Source organism: Nasonia vitripennis, chromosome 4 (assembly GCF_009193385.2).
Source record: "Nasonia vitripennis strain AsymCx chromosome 4, Nvit_psr_1.1, whole genome shotgun sequence".
Lineage (NCBI taxonomy): Eukaryota > Metazoa > Arthropoda > Insecta > Hymenoptera > Pteromalidae > Nasonia > Nasonia vitripennis.
This window is the reverse complement of record NC_045760.1, coordinates 31,440,412-31,461,270: the sequence shown is the minus strand read 5'-3', so window position 1 is coordinate 31,461,270 and position 20,859 is coordinate 31,440,412. Positions and strand designations below refer to the sequence as shown.

Genomic DNA, 20,859 nt, shown 5'->3' with positions numbered 1-20,859 from the left:
AAGTAGGATAGGTTACCAACTGGACATGGTAAGGCCTTGATGGTAACTCTACGATGATAAAACAGCAGGAAATGAAAAATACAATTCAAACAAATACTAAAATAAAATTTCAAGAAAAATTAATAATAAAGGCAGAAGGAGTTATTCAAAATAAAAAATATTCTTTATTCTGTTATGAAGTACATTATTTACACTGCTATATCACAATTGCTAAAAAATAGATTTTCGAAAATATTGTATCAATGAATATGTACAATATAAATATACTAAAAATCCTAGGGCTCAGGTTAATAAGAATTAATCAACTTTTTTGTTGACTCCATTTTTAACTGTTCGATTATCAGTCGTAGGTAATGGTTTCTCATTATTGTAAGCCTAGAAGTTTATTTAAAATTATTGTACTTGCAGGGTATTTTAGGAGATTTAAATGATTTTCGAGAACTTACTTCCTCTGGGATTTTACGCAGGTGCTCGGCCATGTTGTTACCAGTTTGTTGCACCATCTTAGTAAAATATCCATTGTTCTTTTGAAGTAAAATGTGCGGGTGATCGAACTCCACTGTTTCTCCAAAATTCATCACTAAAACTCTATCGCTGTCCATAATTGTATTTAATCTGTGCGCTATCGTCAATACAGTACAGTCCTTGAACTATAACAACATACAAATAATTTTTTAATGCCGTGTAATTGTAGAATAATAATTTCAAAACATTTTAGAAGACTCACATTGATTCTAATAGTTTTCTGTATCAAAGCATCCGTGGCTGGATTCACGTTGGCAGTAGCCTCGTCCAAAACGAGAACCTTATTCCTCTTTACAATCGCCCTTGCTAAACACAGCAGTTGTCGCTGACCAGCGCTGAGATTGCTGCCACTCTGATCAACCGATTGATCGAGAGAAACAAAAGCTTTGTTCAGTTCAACGTCTTGTAAAGCTGACCATAGAACATCATCGGTAAACTCGTGGAAAGGATCTAGGTTGTCTCGAAGCGATGCCGAAAACAGCATCGGTTCTTGAGGGATAATCGACAGCTTGCTGCGCAAGTCTTTCAGACCAATCCTGTTAGTGTCGATGCCATCGACATACAGCCCACCTTCAACTTTTGTCATGTTAGACCAAAACATAGAAGAAAAATGCCGTGCGCTCAGCGTAGGAAGACGTGGCCCAAGTGGCACATTTCAAGTAGTTTGATGTCACTATCTGTTTAAGCTCGTTCGTTTTGACAAATAAAGATTAGTTCATCAAGATTAGTATGGATCCAACTACCACCAATGCATACTTCAATTTACAGTTCGTCAGTGCAAACCGTTTACATTCTCGCGGTGAGGACCAGCTTCTGGAAAACTGGCTCCCAGGTGTACATCTTGATCACCCTTATCCCATAGACTATCTCGTTCATCAGTAACGCTCTGCCGTCAGTTCTGACCGCGACTTTCTGGCGAAGCACGTGTATCAACTTGCTGGCGTAAGCTAAAAGTTACTTTTATAATATTCCGTTGCCTTATTACAAATAATGCAAGGTATTTGCTATGCTAGCTTTGAGCCTCGGATTTGGACTGTCAAATTTTTCACTACCGTCCATAGTGCGTCTTTCTCTGACATCGGCTGCTTTGATTAATCACCGTGTAATTTCAAGTATTTAATCGTAACACCATTTTTTTGCGGGAACCGTCTGTGATAAACAGCTATCTGAAAGTACATGTAAACATTAGATAATAAGATTTATCGAATTTAGCATCAATAAATATTGGCTTCTGATTTTTGTACTCTTTATCGAAAATCTTAGCGATTATTAAACCCCACGAGTCTCTATTAAAAATGTTCGCGGGTTACAAATTATGTGCGAGAATTTCCCCTTTCGTAATGAAGAGTTTTCAACGCGCAGAAGCATCGCTGACGTGCCGCGGATTAAAAACAATCGGGAAATATAAGCAGCTGATATGCGTTTTTTTTAAACGGCTCGACAGAATCCTTATAACTTTTTGTTATGTGGATTCAGAATAGCCTATATAGGGATCGCATTTCAAACGTTTGATATTTCAGCTTGTATAAGCACTAAGAGCCACTTAAATTTGAACGGTGTACAGATAATGTCATTATTAACTTCTGCGTGTGTAAAGATTCAACATTAACAGTAGTTCGCTTTTCCCGTGCACGTTCTTCAATTATCGTCAATGGGATGTAGATAAAAAAGTCAGGTAGATTACAAATTATACAACAGTATTCGTGTCTCAATTTCTAGCCACGATACGATGCAAATTAATTCGCTCGAAACTACGAACAAAAATTTAAAAAAAATGAATAATACGCGAACGAATTCAATAAACTCCAAAGCACCAGTTGCAGTCATCTATCTCGATAGGATCTACGTTTCAATCACAAATCAAAAAAGCTTCAAACTTTTTCACGCCTACGGTCTACGATATCACCACTTGCGAGCACGAAAAATTCGAAAAACACATCAACACCCACACAAATCCAATCACAGCTGAGCTCCTCAGTCTCCCCAAACAAACTGCGTCAGCTGCGGAGCAATCCCCCTCGAAAAAGTGGAGCAGCAGCAATAGCTATAGTCGTCGAGTGGCGTGTCTTTAGCCTGGCTAGTAGAAGACTCGACTGCGCGTGAGTACAATGTATGGGCTCGTGAAGCAGGAGCCAAAGATATCGCCAGGAAGTATATAGCGGGGATACTAGAGTGTATGGTATATTATATTTTTTGAGATTTTTAGATTTTTTAGAGATTACCAAGATGGAAAGTAGTTATTAAAGCAAAAATTATTTTAATTGCATTTTATTTGTACAAAATAACTATAAAAAATCTGTTTTCTATTTCGTGCGTATGTAATTAAAAAATAAGGTAACATTGTTCAAAATGTGGTCAGTTACAGGAAGCATTTCTATGTATAAATTTTGTATACAATAAACAGTAAGTATTTTTTAAATTTACATTTGTTTTTACCGTTAATACAAAAATACAATTGTTCAGTGATGAATTGCCGTCTCGCAAATGGCGAGTGACTCTTTTTAATTGTCACTCGGCGCATTAGCGATAACCGTAATTATACCTTAAGCACCTGTATACGCGACGCGACTTTTATAACAGAATCAGATGGGAATTTAAAAACGCAAACGCGAGGTCATATCGAATTTTTAGAAAACCTTCGATGTAAAATTATCAAAAAGGTTATAGAACAGTAAACGTCTGATGCATATACATTATACACAGAAGCCATAAATAATAACAATCAACGCGTTCAGGCAAGGCCGACAACTATAGCGCCGACGAACAGCGCAGAAATAAAAAAAAAGAAGAGAAGTATCAGCACACACGTGTGCTTTTTTATTGGAGTGAAACGAGTGCATTTATATCCTTTGGCGAACACGATACGCGTGCAGCTACTTTTTAACGAATTTTTCGAGTTAACGCAGTTAATACTATATATGAGGCATTATACGAGAAGTCGTCGACACTTCGCGGTTGAAAAATCGAGCTCTTGGAATTTTGAGGGCACACTCACCAAACCAATTTTTTTACATGCGCTTGGACGTACAATATGTAAAAAGCATGGGTGCCACCTCCAAACCCTATGCCACCAATAAAAGTTACGGGCCAATTACTAATTGACAAAAAATAGTCTTTATTGCGCCCGGGTAATTTATTACCCAGCTTAGTAATCGTTATTTTTTCCGGCATTAATAAACAGCGGAGCCCGAAATCTTAAATTTAAAAAAAAAATCATTGAAAACAACCGCCTCTATCGAAAGTTGCAAGCAGGTTAAAATAGGGTAAAAATCGTCGAAAATGGGAAAAAATGCCTGAAATGTCAGAATTTTCACTTTTTTCTCAGATTTTCGATTTTTTGACGAGTTTTATTTTAAATACAAGATCTCGGGCTCCGCTGTTCATTAATGCCGGAAAAAATATGGATTACTCGATAATTAATTACCGGAGGCGCAATAAATGCTTGTTTTCGGTAATTAGTAATTGGCCCGTAACTTTTATTGTTGGCATAGGGTTTGGTAAAAAACTTGGTCTAGTGAGAGTGTGCCCTCAAAATTGCAAGAGCTCGATTTTTCGACCGCGAAGTGTCCGACTTCTCGTAGAATGCCTCATATATAGAAATCGCTCGGTTTTATATCTGTAGACAAAATCGGTATAGAGATCGGTATTACATTCGTGAATTTAACTTCAACTTCGCCTTATTCTATATTTGACTAAACACGCGTTGCTGTATGTTCGACGGTTTTACAGATAAGGTGTAAAAAAAGCAGAAGCCGAAATTAACGAATCAGAAGTTGTAATATGCATCGATTATAGAGGAGTGGCACAAGCTTCGTATTCTTTTTCTAATAATTCTGTTTGATATACCCAATAGACTCTTATGCAAGCGTTGATACGTTATGCTGATAGCTGCCGATCGTATGAATAGTAAATAGATTTCCTGTCTCGATCGAACTTACTCCGGCACTGCGTTTTGTCTTTTCATTTTTCTATTAATACTTATAGATAGGAGGAAAATGTTTCGATGAACGATACCTTGGTGATGTCATTTATATTGTTTGAAGTCAGGAGATTAGATAAAACACATGACATGCAATTACATCACGTACAGAGAGATATGCAGTTTGTGAGTTACTTAGGTGTGGTTGATCAAATGCCATTATAAGTAAACAATATAGATTCGCACATAAATCATCGTGTGTTATATATCCAATATTGGGATCGAAATCCGTTTCAATATTTGCTTTAAAAATTATACAGCGATAGCTGTATGTCATTATCCATTGTTCACGAAAGATTGATCGAGATAAACTTTTGCTTTGTTATCTTTTGAAAAATCAGAAATTGATAAGGATTCTCGATAAACGCGGAATTTTTGATCTCTGATTACATGGAATGCAATGATGTTTTAATCTTGGTTCAAAGCGCGATCGGCACATTCTTTCGTCCCCTATACCTTCGCATCAAAAAATTTCACACAATTAGTATTGCACTAATTATTTAAAATATGCTTCTGTGTAATAAGTCTCCACGGGTAATAATCGTTCGATCGCGAAATAATCTTAATTTAGCATATCCACTCCAGACATTGATTTATATGTATCAACGAAACGCACATAGTTTGTCAGGAGATAATTGAGTTTGACAGTCATATTTGACATCATAATTTGTCATCTCTTATACCTTATTAAGTATCGCGTATCACTTACTGAAGTTTCCTTACGCATAAATGTCATAAAGTCATGATATATAGAGCACACAGAAAATAATATGCTGATGCGTGTGTGCATTGATTTGCGTAGAATTCTGAGAAGCAAGAACGAACGATAAGGAATGTTTAATATTGCAGAATATAAACGAATTAATGAATGCATAATGGATTTCTAATCAAATTTCAAATTTTGCGCCAAGCTTACACGCGCATGCGCGAAAATTTCGATTTGATTTGTTGCACCACTGCACCAGAAATTTTAATTTGCTGGTATAGTTTTTTTATTCTCGAGTGTATTTGTTTGTTTTGTCTTCTAAATTTAATAGCAATATTTAATCAACTCCTTGTTAATTCAAATATTTCCGCATTCGGGCGTTCGAGATATATCGATCCTGTTCCGCGTTCCAGAAATACAGATTCTGCGGGGACATGGATTCAGGATCGATTTTCACAACAATACAAACATATATATAATACGTACATAGCACCTCGTCGCTTTGTTTATTTTGTTTGATTTGTTTTATTTATATAGTTCGAAACTTTTAATTAGTAAAAAGAAGGTCCATGAATTACTTGCTGTCGAGTATCGGATATCATTAAAATCCTTACTTCATAAATACTCGTACTCACGATAAAATATGATTAAATGTTATGCAAAAGGTTGTACGTCAAATGAAAAAATTGAAATAGATGGTGAAAAATTAGAGCTTTATCCATTTCCAGTCGATAAAAAGTACGTATACATCAGTCGTTTTAACAAGAATTTTTGGCTGGTTGTTTTATACTCTATTACATTTAAATTTTACTCGATTTAAAAGTTAACCTACAAATTCATAGCTGTGGACTCATTTATTTAATCTTTCTATTTATTATATTGCTTATACATTAAATCTGTATCTTACAGCTTGAGAAATGAATGGAAAAGGATATGTGTGACATTGAATGATAAAAAAAAACCTTATCTCTGCGAACTTCATTTCGGTACAAGTGCTTTTGACTCGGCGAGGCGTCTCAAGCCAGATGCAGTTCCTACAATTGAATGTAAGTGTTTATACAGCAAACAACTGTGAATCTTTTATTACTATATAAATGTCATACTAAGTGTATGTACTTTTATCTTTTTACAGCATTGAAAATTAACACAAATTATGAGACTGTAACTGTCTCAGACAGCGAACCCGCCAGCAAAAAGTCAAAGTCCCTGGTACGTAATACTTTTGCCCTCTTGAAAATTTGAAATGAATAAGCAATGATTTTTATTAATATGTAATATTTTCCAGGACTCAGATGATGACACAACAAGTAAAGCTAAGCCTTTCCGATTGACTATTGAAATAAAAAAAATAGTTTCACGACCATCTCCGCTGTCTGAGAATCGAACCAAACCACAAGAAGAAACTGTATTTATTAAAAATGGAACAGACAAGCAAAATAGTTTACAATGTTTAGTTTGCAAAGAGTCATTCTCTGATATAACAGATCTTTATAGCCATAACAAAACACACTTTACCTGTAATATATGCAACATAGAATTTACGTCTAGAAACAATTATGAAAATCATTGTCAATTACATAAAAGTAATATGGATCAACGCCTGTACAAATGTGATACTTGTGAATTACGTTTTGAAAGTAAAGACGAATTAAGCAAGCACAGCCATTCAACTGTAGATAGTAATGATGATGAAGAAACTCGAATTCAGTATTGCAGGTCATGCAAAATGACATTTAGCGATGAGGTTCTCTTCAGGTATCAAAAATATTAGTTGCTGCATGAAAAGTTTTTAAATAAAGTATCTTAATAAATCAACATTTAATTGCAGTGATCACTTGAATACACATATCGGATCTTGGTATGTTGATGCACATGAGTAGTTGCGTTCAAATGTACATACAGATGGGAAATAGTAATAAGTGCACATTTGCTATTAGTTTGTACATACATGTACATAATAGTATGGTCTTATCCACATCTTGAACGACTTAAATTAACGACTTAAAAAAATGACTGCTCTAGAGTTAATTGGCCGTTCAAGTGATAATGCCTTGTTTTGAACTGATATCTGTGATCTCTATCTAGAGAATTGGTCTCTAGCACCCAACAAATCTTAGTGGCAATTTTCTATATAATAGGATGATATGAATGCCACATAAACAGATCCAATGAAATTGTATATATTCCAAAAATTATGATGATATAGCTATATCAAGTACTATGATGTACTTGAAAAATAAATGCATTCTAATTTAAAAAAGCTTCTTATTTCTGTGACATCGCATCAAAAATCAACGCCACGATACGATCTCGATCCATCTCTCCGCTATAATATAACACAGGTACAAATCGAACGCCGCCCAATAAATAAAAATTTCCCCGAACAAGCAATAGAACTCCATATAAGAAATTCCTCCACCAATTTTATCACAATAAAAAAAAACTCCTCGGCACAACCCACCGCGATCTACAAAGTGCTCTCCTCGCTCCGATCCCGAGTTCACGGAACGGGGGCCGTATAATCCCGAAAATCATATTTATAAAAACATGAGAAAATAAGACATCAGAGGTAGCGACGCTCCCGTCCCCCGCGGATTCAATTAAACCCGCACAATATCGCGTTGACAAAAAGTTATGGATCGCGTCGCCGGAGAAAGAAAAAGATCAAACGCAGCGCGCGCGCGTTCGCCCTTTTTCGGCAGAAGAGTGACGCGCGCTCTGTATACTATATATATATATATATATATATATATATATATACACAGCGAGAGTCGTCGGGGCACTTTTGACACAATGGTCCTCGTGAGCCACGCCCCGACACGGCAATATCGGCCTCGATTCGCCGGAATACACGCCGCGCACTTTTGCCGCCTACTTTTGCGCTTCTGGGGGTATACTGTGTGTGTGTGTGTATAGAGACGTTTTTCACTCTTTTCTGCTGTGCACTCTTTGTGCGGCTCGGTTTGGTGTGAATGTATTAATTTGGCCGATTTTCACGCCTGTCCCCGTGTTTCGAGGAATTTTTTCTTCGGCATTTCGCCGACGACGAAGCGGGAACGTAAACTTTGTTAAACAGAGGTGGCAGGTGGATTCGGATGATCGAGTGGGTCGCTTTGAGATGGAATTTTTCACATTGCTTCGATTTCTTTAAGGCAGTTTTAATCGATGCAAGAACAGAATTTTTTAAATTCTGCTTATACACTCATACTTAACAAAAAAAGCTTAAGCACACCTACATCAAAAATAAATCCGTTCCAATAAACACGACACATCGTCCGCATCAATCCAGAGTCGTCGCGTCCGAGAGAAAAAGAATCCCTTTGACAAAAAATTCGATACACCCATCAGTATAAGCGCTACACTTGTCGCCTTTCCCACAGGCCCTGGATCCAAGAGCTTCTCCCTGGAAAATCATAATTAATACCCGAGCGATTCCCAAAGATATTATTACCCAAAAAAAAACGCATCGCTTGCACAGAAAGAAGCCGCCTGTATATAGTGTGTCACCCGCAAGGAAGAAATCAAACCCGCGCGGCGAAAAGGTCAAAGAGGATAAAGAAGTCAACTGGGGGCTGGAAAGTGCTGACGTCCCGCCGTCACGATTAGCGCTTGTTTTCGCCCACAAAGAGGCTCGGCCGAACCTTTGAGAAAAGGGAAAATCCTCCCCCGCAGGGGGACCTTGTCGCGCGCCGATGATCACTCGAACTCGAGCCGACGCGATTCTTCCAGGCTTGCGAGGATTCTTGCCCCTCTCGGGGGCGACTTTTATTTCTTTTCCGGAGAAAAAGGAGCTCGTATACACTGTTTTGTGGGATTTTCGGAGATTAGGACTTGTTCGCGCGCGCTCGAGGTTTAAGGGTTGTCGTAAAAGTCGAGTGCTGTGAACTCTTTGTGAGAGTGTGTACAGCTATAAATTGATTCGATTCACGAAATTGTTTTTTTTTTTAGATTTATGTAATAAAATACTCTCATATACCTTTACCAATCTGATAAAAAAAATCCTTCTCAGCTCACAGTCGAAAGCTTCTACAACGTCTCCTCGAGTATCCTCACTCCAACAATCACAGCACCACCTCCCACTCGCCCATTCACCGAAAATCTCTTCTCTCCGCCGCTAAACATAGAAAACAAACAAAAACCTTCCGAAAAACCGGCCCATCACCAGAGCGCACCGAAACTTCCGCAGAAAAGAGCGCCTCGGCACAATAAAGCGCACAGAAGGCTACCGGCCACTTTACTCTCCCGGCGCATAAAACACGAGTCACTCGACTTCCACACCTATGTGTACAACCTACCTAAAGGCATTTCTCTCATTCAGTCGCGGAACTATCATCAGCTGCGCGCGCGCGCGCACGCACGCACGTCTAGTTTAGAGAAAAGAGAGCATCGGGAAAAAGTCAAGCCCGGCGGCGACAAAAGGGCGACAAGCCAGAAGGGGAGGAGTCAAGGGAGCAAAGGTGCCGACACGACGTGCCGTTCTGTGTGTGTGTGTTTGTGTGTAAGCCACTTCAAAAGTCGCGCGCGCGCGAGAGTGAATGTGTTTATTTGGTCGATGTCAAATTTAGTCCGGCGGGGGGGATTCCTCGGTTTCCCTCTATAGCTGTATGCACAGAGGAGACGGAGTGTCTGGGCCGATGCGGTAATTTCGGGATTTGTCAGGGCCGCTTCGGAATCTCGGGGATATTTGCATTTTCGAGGCATTTTTTTATCGGTTACGTTGGAAATCGCTGCACGTACGGGATCAGGCCTGAAAAAGGTATGGGCGGTTTCTATGGGAGAAAAATGGGGCAAGCTTTTTTGGGGACAAAGTGCCTTTTTGTGCGACGGATCTAATTTTTTTTTGTAACCCTTGTATGAGAGCTGGTAAAGGAGGATGAGGTGTTTCCCACGATGTGAGCTATCGCGGGCATTACTCTGTGGAAGTTCACTGAGAAAAATCGACAAAGTAGTGTAACTATTACTAATTTTTTTTAGTACAATTTTTCAGCTCCTATACTGCTAGAGTTTATAGTAAAATTCTGGTAATGGTCACTATATATTTTTCTCATCGCTCAAATGAAATATGGCGCTATATTATATGTAAAAAATTTTAAAAGCTTACTTCAATTACTAATCATCGTTTGAGAATCGTAATTGAGTATACAATAATTGAGTATCCACTCACCTCCACAATACCTCGAAACCAAACCAAAATTCAATCACCAAACCAACCGCATCTCGCCATGTCATCCCCAAACCTTAAAAAACTCGTTACCGGGCCAATCGTCCCGAAAACGATCGGATCATCCGCTCGCACAGCTCCATATACATGTCAAACAAGCGAGCTCTCGAAAAACCACCCCGAAGCGAACGCCGGCAATAAACGTCGAAGATTAAGACACGAGAGTCCGCGTGAAATGCCGATTTCTCGGCTCACGTTCACCGGCCACTGTTTTTCACCGCATTGTGCTCGAGAACATCTCGTCGGCCCGCGTAACAAATCCTCGACGCCTTCGGTGGTCGGCTTCTGTATTATTACGCACATACGAGCCGTTAATGGAGGGATGAGATACTCGCGGATGGCGTGAAACGCGCCGTGTCTAAATATCCCTTTGGATCTATCGGAGAGCCGAGCCTTGTGACAATGGACTCGTGTGTGTGTGCGGGATTTTTACGTAAGTGCGTGCGAGGAAGATGAGTAGAAGGTTTTTTTTTGAGGAGGAATATAATAGACGGCTGCGCAGGTTACGCCTTAATCAATTTGGAGTTCTAGGCTCGCATTGTCAAAGAGTTGCGACGGCTGTGCGAGTTTATACATTTTTTATTATAAAATTAAAAAAAAAACACCGCATCACATTTCCGCCTAGAAACCTCCTACTCCACAGCGTCGCAAGTGCGCATCTGCATCCGCTGTTATACCACAACAAGCCTCGAGCGGCTCATTGTACCAGCCGCGCAGCGGTTGAAATTGCGCGAAAGGAACCGACGAGTCATCACGCGAAACATCATCGCGTCGTCCAGCTGCAACCCTTTTGCCGACGGAATTACTGTATACACACACACACATACACAAATCGGCCTTTGACGTCTTAACGCCTTCGTTACATTGACTCGAGCCGTCGGGGGTCGTAGCTTTGAGTCGCGGCCGACGGCACGAGCTTGGGCCCATTATTGGGAAAGAAAGGTGAAAGTTTTGTATAGAATCGCGATTTCGCGCTCAATGATAAGCGATGATGGCTTTTGTAAAGTTTGCGGTTTTGGGTGTAAGGATTTTACGAGCCGTTTGTCTAGTTTTGTGTGTGGCTTAACGATCTTTTGGAATTCGCTGCTTTGAATATCACAGAGCATAGGAAGGTTAACTTTTTCAATTTGAGAAATCGATTGAGGCATCGAATTAACGAAGAAAAGCTGTTTTCGGCAACGCTTACCGCCGCACAAAAAAGCATGAGGAATCGCACTGAATAGATAAAAAAATCTACTCGAGCCACACAGCGCTTCAACAAAGCGATTACAAGTCATTAGGCGCCGCGTATCATCCGCCGAAAAAAAAAAAACAATAACCAACCAATCTCTCCCTCATTCACACGAAAACCGCACGCACACACATAATACATCCTCTTCCTCTTCCCTCTCCCCACAAAAATTACAAAACGGCCCGCGACTAGTCGTCGAGAAAAAAAAATCCTCTTCATTCAAGCCGTCTCTCGCGGCGAAAAAAATAAAGCCTCTCGAGCTCATATTATATTATCCACATTTTATTATTGTATACATCTAGAGAAATCCGGGAAAAGCGGCACAATGCTCGTCCGCGGTTTCGTCCGCCACGCCGGAGATGAGAGCTGGAAAAGGAGACTGTGCGCAGCGCGCCATTAATCAAAGCCGCGTTTCCACGCGAGTGGATCCTCTTCTACTGTATAAGAGCCAGTTCGCCGCCCAGTGTATGTTATATGCGGGGAGACGCAGATGGCCCGTGCCAGTGTGATGTCAGGAGCCAGTCAAAAGTCGAGCTTCCCCCCGATGCGACTACTGTCCTCGACGCTTCTGCGAGCTGCTATGCTGTCTTTATCTTTGCTCGGGCTTTGTTTGTTTGCGGTGTGGACTCGACGGGGATGTGCGAGTGGCGACATTTTTCCTGATTTCATTTCGCTCGGGATTAACAGCAAAGCGAAGAATTCCTCAATTAACGCAAGCCCAGCTGGATTTTTTTATCACCTTCTCGATTCCCCGAAGCCCACCTTTCACCCAAGATTTCGAGTCCCTCATCTCTCGTGGCGCGTCTTGAGTAACGACCGTCGAGAGCCACATAATGTGATCCAGCGCGTGCGCGCTACTGTCTCCTCCCCCTCGACAATTCATCCCTCGCGCGCGCGCGCGCGCTTCTTTTTATTTTCGAAAGATGCGCGCGTGCTGTCTTTTATTTATCGTGCACGTCGCACGTGCGCTCGAGGCTTTGATTGTGTAGGAGGTTATAGGCTGTAATGGATTTTCTCGGCGGCTTTTGCCTCGGGGACACCTTGCGTTTTGGAAATGGCCTTTTTTTTTTATACTTCGATCGGAGTTGGTTATACTTTTAAATTTTCAATCCGGAAATTTAATTGCCGTTGTCGGGCTTTCGTCGAGCTGACGCGTCGTAAAGGCTGGGAAGTGTTAAGTTGTACATGTGACGGTTAATTGAAATTCGCTTTTCATTATTTGAGTCTTTATCGCTAGTTAAGAGTGTCAATATAAATGGTTAGAGAAAAACTTGGTTCTATTTACGAACGAAAATCATGGCGACGAAGCTGCTCCTTCTGCTTTGCCTCTGCGCTGTTGCTTTCGCCGCTGAGGATGAGAGTGAATATTTTTGCGTTTTTTGTATAATCGAGTGTTATTTTGGAAAATTTATTTGTAGATTTCGCTTGTTTTCAGCTGTTTGGTTCGAGCCCAAGACATGGACGGGACCGGGTGTTCTGCCGGAAGAACTGAGGGAAGACGTGACTACGATCAATTGGGATGATAGTAAGAGGCTTGGACAAAATTTTATTCGATTGCAATACGTTTAATCGTATAATTTTATTTCAGCAACAGTATCGCGCCGAAGGAATATGGGTTCTGAAACTCCAGAACTGCCTCCGACAGGTAATTATTAAACTACAAAAATTACATTTTTTTTTTATTAAAAGACACTTGTTTTAACACAAATTATTTCAAGTTGTATTGCGACCAAACAAGCGCCGCGCGGTGAGGAGAAAGTTTGAGGGTAAGCCACTTGTAACGATAATTAGTAAGAAAAATTCATAAACTTATGTTTCTAGATTTATTAAAAATCAAAGATATCCCTTCACCCTCTAAATGGAAAGAGCAAACTGAGCAAGTGCTGTCAGTTCGTTCAATGCCAAAACAAAAGGTTCCGGTACAAGCATACGATGAAAAAGGTAAATTAAACCGACTAAATATAATTATTCTTGATTCTTTGTTTAACACTACCGAACTTACGATTAAAAAAAATTCTAGATTCCGTAGCGTTGGAAAAGCAGCCTATTCGAAGATACGGTGCCTATCCCCCTATGGAAGCCGGCCCTAACTGGTTGGGAATGCTGGGGTCGTTTGGCAGTGGTGAGTGTAATCTATAATTCATCGTACGTTCGCATTAAACTCAATATAGTTAATAATTTTGCAGATGAAGAAACGAGAAGACAAGCGCCAAGCGTAGTTGTAAACGAGGAAAAGAATGTTGATAATTCCAAAGATGAATGTAAGTCAAAATTTTTTTCAATATTTTGACTTAAACATTGCAATTCATTATAAAGCGAGTTATCACTGCGCTGAGTTTGCTCCGTTTCTGAATCTAGACTGAAGTCATAACCATAAACGTGTCGAAAAATAATAATTAACTTGATTGAATACTCGGTTGTGAAATCGGTTTAAAAAATGTATTACTTCTTAATAAAATGAATTTTAGCTCAGCTCAACAGAGCCCTCGAGGTCGAAAATACAGAAGCCGAAGAAAAATCGTCTTTGAAGACCCTACCGGGAGAGAAGCAGGCCGAAATTGACATTTCCACTTGGCAAAGGCCTAATTGCATTTGTGTTAGACGCACGACGGAATCGCCGATACAGACATCTAGACGCGATCTCGACGGTTCCGGTATGTCTATTTATGGTAATTTTCGGCGACTTCTCGATGCATTATAGTAACATTGAAACAAATTTAATAATTTAGGTACCCGTGTGGTTTATCGAAGGAGAAAATCAACTTCTATAAAATGCTCTTGTTCTTCCGATGCTGTGACCAAAATGCTGCAAACACCTCATGACACGCGAAATGAAATGGGTTTGTATGATGTTTGATTAATATTAATGATACGATGTATTGTTATACAAAAAGAGACGTAACCAAAACTTTTTCAGGTGATCAAGAGGACGTTCCGCAAGACCAGGAAGAAAAGTAAATCACGTAAATTAATAATAAGTGTTTGAAATTCACGCATGAGTTTACATGCGAATGAATAATGTAATAAAGAAAAAACAAAAAATAAAGAAATTTTCCAAACATACACTAAAATAGTCATCATTTATTAACTATTCATTATAATGCATACCGCACTAATGTTAATGTTCATTCTGTAGTGTTCGTAATTTTTGTATTTTAGTAGATATGAGCGCGATCCAAATTCGCACTGATTAAACGATTCAATTTGTTACTTCGAAACGCAACATATTCAAATCTATGAATTTTCCATCATTCTACATTTTTTAATGCACGCGCGGATTACTGTTATACTACAAAATTAAATTTATTTCGAGAAATCCAGCTACTTTATAATTCACAAATATGAAGTGCTTGATTATTCTTTGCGTACCTTACGCACCAGATTATTTTTACTCGTATCAATAGCTATGGCAATAATCAAAGAAGTCATAAAAACATCTTATAACGCAGAACGATGATTTGAAAAATGAACAGCTGCAAATAATTCAACACTAAAAAACATATCGCTTTTCGTGCCAGCTATAGATTGAGTATATATAATAATTGAGTGCTTATATTCATGATAGAATAGAAGTAGACTCTGAGCAGGGTTCACCTTTTTTCTCTATCATCATGTTGCTGTTGCGTTGTAAAACTGCAACGAGCATTTTTATTCTATCGTTTCTCGCGCATCTTTCAGCTGTAGCATCGTATGCCGATGGTAAAGTACTTTGTTTTTATATGAAAGAAAAGTCAACGTTTGTAAAATATTACTAATATTTTTTCAGATTACGATTTATCTGGTCCGGAATACTCGGGTGAGCTATCGGATGGTGATGTTCTAGAGATTCCAGAAGGTTTGTATCAGAATACACAATACGATCTGAAATTTGCAGTCATTTTAATTCGAATATTTCGCGTAGAATCTGAATACGACGACGAGAACGAGTACGTTGATTCGGACGAAGAGGCGGACATTTACGTCTACCGTAAAGCGGAACCTCGGCGAACACCTGCAGCCGATTCAAAAACCGTGAAATTGGACAAAAATGCGAAACTGGGCTCGCAAAAGGTGAAGAACCCTCGCGCTGATTTTGATACAAAAACGTATGATGGCTCTGGCGAAGGAAATATTTACATCTACCGCAGAGCGGATAACGCGCCACAAACTCTACGTTCGAGAACTGCAAAACGAGGCCTGCAAAAATTAAAAAACCCACGCGTGGATACGAATGCAGAAGCAGATGCAGGAATAGCCGAAGACGAGCTCACGGATAACAACGACGCCAATTACGATGAGGTATACGTACCTCCTACGAGGCGAGAGTCCTTTACGGACAGGACACTCAGGAGATCAGATGTAACCGACCAGCCGCCGATCGACCCAAGATCTATACCACAATCTAGGCGAGAAGCTGTTAGAGATAGGTCTCTCAGGAGATCGGATGTAAAGGACCAACCACCAACTGATCCAAGGTTGCTACAACCCTCCAGGAGGACAGAGGAAGTCCTAAAACAAGAGCCAGCGATTGACCCGAGATCGCAGCCACCGTCCAGGCGATCGGACGATACAGTTGCGCAAGGTCAAATTCCACGACAGAAGCCAGCGATTGATCTGAGATCGGAGCCACCATCCAGGCGTACGGTTGAAATAGATACACCGGGTCAAAGGCCACCGATTGACCCGAGATCGCAGCCACCATCAAGGCGAGCCGACGGAGTAGCTACAGCAGGTCAGACGCTGCCGATTGAGGGAAGACCGCTGCCAGCATCAAAGCAAACGGTCGAAACTGTTACGCAAGATGAACTTCTAGCGTACAATCCTAGATCACTACGGCCTTCTAGAAGAATAGTAATACCCGAGGATAATAACGCGAACAAGACAGTACCTCGTCCGCCGTTGAGGCGTCGCGATTTGCGATCAAAAAGAAATTAAATATGAATAAGAGTTGAAATAAAATATACAAAAACTAAACATCAAATTTTGTTTAATTATTCATTTCCATAAAAATTGGCTGACAAATATTCAGTCAAACCTTATAGATAGTCGAAGATAAAGACTTTCGTAGGAAACATTCGAACGAAGAGAATGTGTTTGCTGAAAGCTGAGGCATACATACAATCCAACAACATAAATATGTATTATCTACCAAAAGCTGGATATTTTTATGTTGCAAATAAAAAAAATATAAACTGAAAGCGAACATTATGTTAAAATTACTAAAAAATAAAGATTTATCGAAATTTTATTTTTGCAATATGTGATTTTTGATTCCTTTACTTTGACAATTGACATGTGATTTATGACATGACATTGATATTAATCCTTACTATTGAATTATTAAAAAAGCGATGTACGCATTTACTGATATATCTGACTCAAATATATGTACTCATTTACGAAATATTTATTCGATTTTGAAATTATAGCCGCATATGTATTCTGACAGATTTTATCGAGCATATCAAAATTGTACAGATTATATTATACATCAAAATAATGCATAACAATAATGTCAGTTTGCAATCAAATGATTGTAATAAATATACTTTAGTCAATCACTCGTTAAATATTATAGCCCATAAAGTAAGTCCTTGCATCGTTTATTAAGTTTGAATCGTAAAAGCAAGTTTTATAGGCCTTATCTCGCAGTCATTACCATAAATATTAATTAGAAAATCTATTCCAAATTCCATTTGGTTTTTATTCAGATTGAGCTTGTATATAAGCAATTACAAGCTTGTTCTTGTCGGATAGAAGATTTTTCAGGTCACCGATACTTGACATCATGTTATTCCTAAATCACAAAGGAAAAAAGTATTCTTTTATCTTATTATTGGTAATACTGCAAAATTCATACGCTGATGGTAAGTAAGTTTAATTAAATTACTTCGACGCGATACTAAATATTAAAAAGGTAACGTGAAAATGAATGTTGTAGATGTCAAAAGTCAAGAAATCAGGCAAGAACTTCAGAGCGCAGACGAAACCAATCCTATAGAGGAAGCCAAAAATTTGCAAGGAGGTATACTTTTATTTGAAACAAAAGTAATCGTGCAACTTTAAAAATAAAACAATATTTTTTAGATCAGGTATCGTCAGGGATCAATAACCAAAATACAGAGGATGTTGTTCCAATTCAAACGAGCAGAGCACTTGGTGATTATAAATATATACTAAAAGACTTTTAAATATCTAACAATTCATTAAAATTTACTTAGATCAATCTACTCAAGAGGAAGAATCCAACCCTCTGGAGGATGGCTTTATCGTTTTGCCTTTGAAATCAAAGCGTAAGTGAAGCTCTGCAACTTAAGCCGTCGGAAGATGAAAAATCTTCAATTAATTTTGTAATATTTATTAGTTTTTTTTTATTTTAGATCTCTTAACAGAAGGTGTAATCATATCTCCTAATGGTAGATACTGATATCGCGTGCATATAAATCACCAAAAGCGCTTTTTTCATTTTTTCATTTTTTTATAGACATAAGGCCAACGTCAAGAGCACTAAACCACCAGCGTCCAGTAGGAAGTCGCACAGAAATCATACTTCCTTCGTTGAAAGAATTAGACGAGATGAAAGCAGCTGCTAGACAAAAGCGCGCGAAAAAGCGGGCAGAAAGGCAGAAGAGAAAGAAGGGAAGAAGGAACTACGAATATGATCTCAGTCGATACGAATATCGTGAAGTGCGGCCATCATCGATTAATCACCGGTTTGTGGAAGATTCAGCTTCGAGAAATCGACGTGTACCGCCGATATTGTCAAGGCGTCGGGTGAAGACAAGAAGAGGTATATAGTTGATTAGTCCATTTTTGTTCTATCAATATATTTAAAAAATCACGATTTTAGGTGTTATGAAAGACAGAACCTTCCGAGACCCAAAGTTGCCTGAGCAGCCGTATGAAATACCTGAATTATCAAAGCGAAAACATTTAAGGGAACAAAAGCTAGACGACACAGAGGAGAATGATGTATCACTAGTATCTGAATATCGAGGTAAGTCTCTGTGAAATGTAGCTTAAATTAAAATCGTTTTGTTTATATTGCGTTTAACATTTTTTTCACTTTTTAAGACTTGGGGGATCAAGAAGATGACCGCGACGTTGATTGGCCAAGGTGAGTTTGAATCGTGATAAAATTAATCAAAATGCGTTTATTTGATTCACAGTGTTATTTTAGATCCAACATCAGAAGAAATTTATGATGGAAAATATGTACCCATATGGTTACCTCAATAGAAAGAATAACATTAAAAATCTAGATCCATCTAATAAATACTATTATTTGTTAAAGTTGCAATAAAAAGGCTTATTAAAAATAAGTTTTTCCTTAACTTTGTTGTTCTACTATTTTATTAATATTATAAACACTATACTTGTATAGCGCAAATAATTTACAAGCTGTGAAAATTTAGTTGTGAAAATCCAGAAAGCTCGTAATTCTGCTATAAAGGGCATGAGCGAGATCGTACTAACTACAATAATATCACTCTGCCTTTTCTTCAGAAATATTTGTTCGCTATAACGTAAGTTTTATATCTTATAATATATAAATTGAGAATAAAAGTACTAATAGACAAATATAAAATTCCCAGGTATCTTATAACAACTGTCGGAATAACGGTTTTCTAATGTCTTTAATTGTTTAATTTTGTTCGCTTTGTCAAAGTTAGATAAGATACGCAATGTAGGTTGCCAGTAATAAAAACTCCAATAACCACTACAAGATGATAATTTTCTTTCCTATTAAAAGTACACGAAACTTGACCACAGCGCGAAACGCCTATAAATATAAGCACATGCACAAATCACTCGTCACAGGGAGCAACATTAGAAGAATATTGTTTCAACAATAAAGTGATTTCATTTTTCATCATGAGCGTCTCAGTAAACACAATCTCGCTCTGCGGTTTTCTCTTACAATTGTTCGCTATTGGGCTTGCCTACAACCGTAAGTCTCATATCAACAAATAATAAATAAATTTAAATATATAATTTACAATCGTATCCCTTTCCAAGCATTACCGCTCGAAACCATGGTACGTCCTATATATTGGACGAAGGAATTGATCGAAAGAATACCGTACGACACGGTATTTTCCGACGAAATCGGCCCTGGTATCAGAGGTACTCCGAAGCTGTGGGACGAGTACGCTCGAATTAAAGCATCGAAACCAAATCCACCTTATTGGAAACAGCCCGGATTCTACGAGAGTCAAGGGCCGCCGCCAAGCTGGTTCACCGCAACGGCTCCTCCAGGACTAGCTTGGAATCCACAAAATATATTTTAGAGAGAACGTTTTTGAAAAGTGCGATTATTAGAAAACCGATCGAGTGATATACTATGTAAACTACTTTTATAAATAATCTGCTTCTCGTTTTCGAGAATTTTTGTTACAGTTGAATATTATTATTTGTTTATTACAGCAATTATTGTCTTTCGTTCGATCGTGTCGTATGTATGCTGTATACCTATAAACTTTCAGATCAACGAAAATCCGAACAAGTTTCATCATCAGGAACAGCTTATCAATTCAATGCTTTATAATAAACGCCGTCGCATAGCCCACTTTTACCCCTACATAGATCAGCTTTGCATTACCTTATCCCGCAGTGGGCAGAGCAACAATTATAAACTTTTACACTACCGCTCTCCACGATACCCTCTCATCCTCATCAGTACAAGTATCCCAGCCTATATTCCAGAGCATAAGCAAGCCCGTATCTCCTCTTAAGTACAGTTCACGCGAAAAATCCCAATCAAGGCCCAGACTCCCACAAAGCTCTCCCTTGCACGCGTTTACCATCTCCCGAATAAATCACCCGACGCTTTCTCTCCCTCCGCACACACACACACACATACACACACGCAGATAACAGCGCAAACCTCAAGCACTAGAGAGAGAGAGAGAGGGGGGGGGGAGAGAGAAGTGTCGCGCGCTACGCTCGGGAATAACGAGTTCACCCAGCCGGAAGAGGCATAATAAAACTCGACCCGCCATGCTCTAGGGGCGGTGACAGAAGCCGAGGGTGGGTTAGCTCGAGGCGCGTCCGAGGCTTGGGTTAGCCGCGCAGCGCGATGTGCTCAGCCGAGTGTGAGAGACCCGCGCGAGCAGAGTATGGTATAACGTCTGCGCTGTGTATGCGTAGTCGCGCTATCTGGGCGTGTTGGTTTTTTCGAGGGTATGCAGTGTGCGAGATGTCCTTTTTCAGGCCGT

The 20,859-nt window shown here is 39.2% G+C and overlaps 6 protein-coding genes across 16 annotated transcripts; 5 read left to right on the top strand and 1 right to left on the bottom strand.

Annotated features, from left to right (window-relative positions):
• Nucleotides 1–138: 138 nt before the first annotated feature.
• Nucleotides 139–4,469, bottom strand: LOC100678191 (multidrug resistance-associated protein 4-like). 3 transcript variants are annotated; one of them, XM_032599806.1, is made up of 4 exons: nt 4,372–4,469; nt 728–1,691; nt 447–650; nt 139–375 (listed from the first exon to the last, which is right to left on the bottom strand). In XM_032599806.1, the coding sequence occupies exons 2-4, from the start codon at nt 1,124–1,126 to the stop codon at nt 298–300; spliced, it is 681 nt and encodes a 226-aa protein (XP_032455697.1). In that variant the 5' UTR covers nt 1,127–1,691; nt 4,372–4,469; the 3' UTR covers nt 139–297. The 3 variants fall into 3 exon arrangements, with proteins under 3 accessions (XP_032455697.1, XP_016845401.1, XP_003428242.2); XM_016989912.3 differs by lacking the exon at nt 4,372–4,469 and adding an exon at nt 2,475–2,625; XM_003428194.4 differs by lacking the exon at nt 4,372–4,469 and adding an exon at nt 2,475–2,620 and having other exon boundaries at nt 728–1,687.
• On the top strand, nt 2,610–7,470 carry LOC100119604 (putative zinc finger protein 840). Of its 4 annotated transcripts, none has more exons than XR_004344930.1 (5): nt 2,610–2,699; nt 6,120–6,256; nt 6,343–6,419; nt 6,496–6,965; nt 7,039–7,470. XR_004344930.1 is itself a non-coding variant. In XM_001603296.6 (5 exons), the coding sequence occupies exons 1-5, from the start codon at nt 5,854–5,856 to the stop codon at nt 7,088–7,090; spliced, it is 831 nt and encodes a 276-aa protein (XP_001603346.2). In that variant the 5' UTR covers nt 5,595–5,853; the 3' UTR covers nt 7,091–7,470. The 4 variants fall into 4 exon arrangements, 1 of the variants encoding a protein (XP_001603346.2); XR_004344931.1 differs by having other exon boundaries at nt 2,610–2,704; XR_004344929.1 differs by having other exon boundaries at nt 2,610–2,928.
• A 5,170-nt stretch (nt 7,471–12,640) lies between these two features.
• On the top strand, nt 12,641–14,725 carry LOC100679833. 3 transcript variants are annotated; one of them, XM_003428069.3, is made up of 10 exons: nt 12,641–13,022; nt 13,098–13,187; nt 13,251–13,307; nt 13,381–13,428; nt 13,484–13,603; nt 13,683–13,784; nt 13,849–13,923; nt 14,131–14,316; nt 14,392–14,502; nt 14,580–14,725. In XM_003428069.3, exons 1-10 carry the CDS (start codon nt 12,959–12,961, stop codon nt 14,618–14,620), a joined length of 894 nt encoding a protein of 297 aa, XP_003428117.1. In that variant the 5' UTR covers nt 12,641–12,958; the 3' UTR covers nt 14,621–14,725. The 3 variants fall into 3 exon arrangements, with proteins under 3 accessions (XP_003428117.1, XP_008214649.1, XP_008214650.1); XM_008216427.2 differs by having other exon boundaries at nt 13,834–13,923; XM_008216428.2 differs by lacking the exon at nt 13,849–13,923.
• Nucleotides 14,726–14,805: 80 nt separating this feature from the next.
• Nucleotides 14,806–16,622, top strand: LOC100679870. The gene is made up of 3 exons (XM_003428070.4): nt 14,806–15,361; nt 15,429–15,497; nt 15,564–16,622. Exons 1-3 carry the CDS (start codon nt 15,274–15,276, stop codon nt 16,574–16,576), a joined length of 1,170 nt encoding a protein of 389 aa, XP_003428118.1. The 5' UTR covers nt 14,806–15,273; the 3' UTR covers nt 16,577–16,622.
• A 260-nt stretch (nt 16,623–16,882) lies between these two features.
• On the top strand, nt 16,883–19,364 carry LOC100119680. 4 transcript variants are annotated; one of them, XM_008216429.3, is made up of 9 exons: nt 16,883–17,508; nt 17,583–17,666; nt 17,729–17,800; nt 17,863–17,934; nt 18,022–18,057; nt 18,126–18,431; nt 18,492–18,638; nt 18,716–18,758; nt 18,811–18,975. In XM_008216429.3, exons 1-9 carry the CDS (start codon nt 17,430–17,432, stop codon nt 18,878–18,880), a joined length of 909 nt encoding a protein of 302 aa, XP_008214651.1. In that variant the 5' UTR covers nt 16,883–17,429; the 3' UTR covers nt 18,881–18,975. The 4 variants fall into 4 exon arrangements, with proteins under 4 accessions (XP_008214651.1, XP_001603411.2, XP_032455696.1 ...); XM_001603361.5 differs by having other exon boundaries at nt 16,907–17,508; nt 18,822–19,364; XM_032599805.1 differs by lacking the exon at nt 18,022–18,057 and having other exon boundaries at nt 17,209–17,508; nt 18,822–19,364.
• Nucleotides 19,131–20,071, top strand: LOC100679935. The gene is made up of 2 exons (XM_003428071.4): nt 19,131–19,592; nt 19,661–20,071. Exons 1-2 carry the CDS (start codon nt 19,517–19,519, stop codon nt 19,930–19,932), a joined length of 348 nt encoding a protein of 115 aa, XP_003428119.1. The 5' UTR covers nt 19,131–19,516; the 3' UTR covers nt 19,933–20,071.
• The last annotated feature ends 788 nt before the right edge of the window (nt 20,072–20,859 follow it).

Bases quoted from the DNA above. Each gene is read 5' to 3' on its own strand.
- LOC100119680 (XM_008216429.3), top strand. From the start codon at position 17,430: ATGTTATTCCTAAATCACAAAGGAAAAAAGTATTCTTTTATCTTATTA. The intron at 17,801-17,862 runs GTGATTATAAAT...AAATTTACTTAG, and splicing joins TCAAACGAGCAGAGCACTTG to ATCAATCTACTCAAGAGGAA. The intron at 18,639-18,715 runs GTAAGTCTCTGT...TCACTTTTTAAG, and splicing joins ACTAGTATCTGAATATCGAG to ACTTGGGGGATCAAGAAGAT.
- LOC100119604 (XM_001603296.6), top strand. From the start codon at position 5,854: ATGATTAAATGTTATGCAAAAGGTTGTACGTCAAATGAAAAAATTGAA. The intron at 5,949-6,119 runs GTACGTATACAT...TGTATCTTACAG, and splicing joins CCATTTCCAGTCGATAAAAA to CTTGAGAAATGAATGGAAAA. The intron at 6,257-6,342 runs GTAAGTGTTTAT...ATCTTTTTACAG, and splicing joins TGCAGTTCCTACAATTGAAT to CATTGAAAATTAACACAAAT.
- LOC100679935 (XM_003428071.4), top strand. From the start codon at position 19,517: ATGAGCGTCTCAGTAAACACAATCTCGCTCTGCGGTTTTCTCTTACAA. The intron at 19,593-19,660 runs GTAAGTCTCATA...TCCCTTTCCAAG, and splicing joins TATTGGGCTTGCCTACAACC to CATTACCGCTCGAAACCATG.
- LOC100678191 (XM_032599806.1), bottom strand. From the start codon at position 1,126: ATGTTTTGGTCTAACATGACAAAAGTTGAAGGTGGGCTGTATGTCGAT. The intron at 651-727 runs GTGAGTCTTCTA...ATGTTGTTATAG, and splicing joins AGAAAACTATTAGAATCAAT to TTCAAGGACTGTACTGTATT. The intron at 376-446 runs GTAAGTTCTCGA...ATAAACTTCTAG, and splicing joins TGCGTAAAATCCCAGAGGAA to GCTTACAATAATGAGAAACC.
- LOC100679870 (XM_003428070.4), top strand. From the start codon at position 15,274: ATGTTGCTGTTGCGTTGTAAAACTGCAACGAGCATTTTTATTCTATCG. The intron at 15,362-15,428 runs GTAAAGTACTTT...ATATTTTTTCAG, and splicing joins TGTAGCATCGTATGCCGATG to ATTACGATTTATCTGGTCCG. The intron at 15,498-15,563 runs GTTTGTATCAGA...TATTTCGCGTAG, and splicing joins TGTTCTAGAGATTCCAGAAG to AATCTGAATACGACGACGAG.
- LOC100679833 (XM_008216427.2), top strand. From the start codon at position 12,959: ATGGCGACGAAGCTGCTCCTTCTGCTTTGCCTCTGCGCTGTTGCTTTC. The intron at 13,188-13,250 runs GTAAGAGGCTTG...ATTTTATTTCAG, and splicing joins TACGATCAATTGGGATGATA to CAACAGTATCGCGCCGAAGG. The intron at 13,308-13,380 runs GTAATTATTAAA...AATTATTTCAAG, and splicing joins TCCAGAACTGCCTCCGACAG to TTGTATTGCGACCAAACAAG.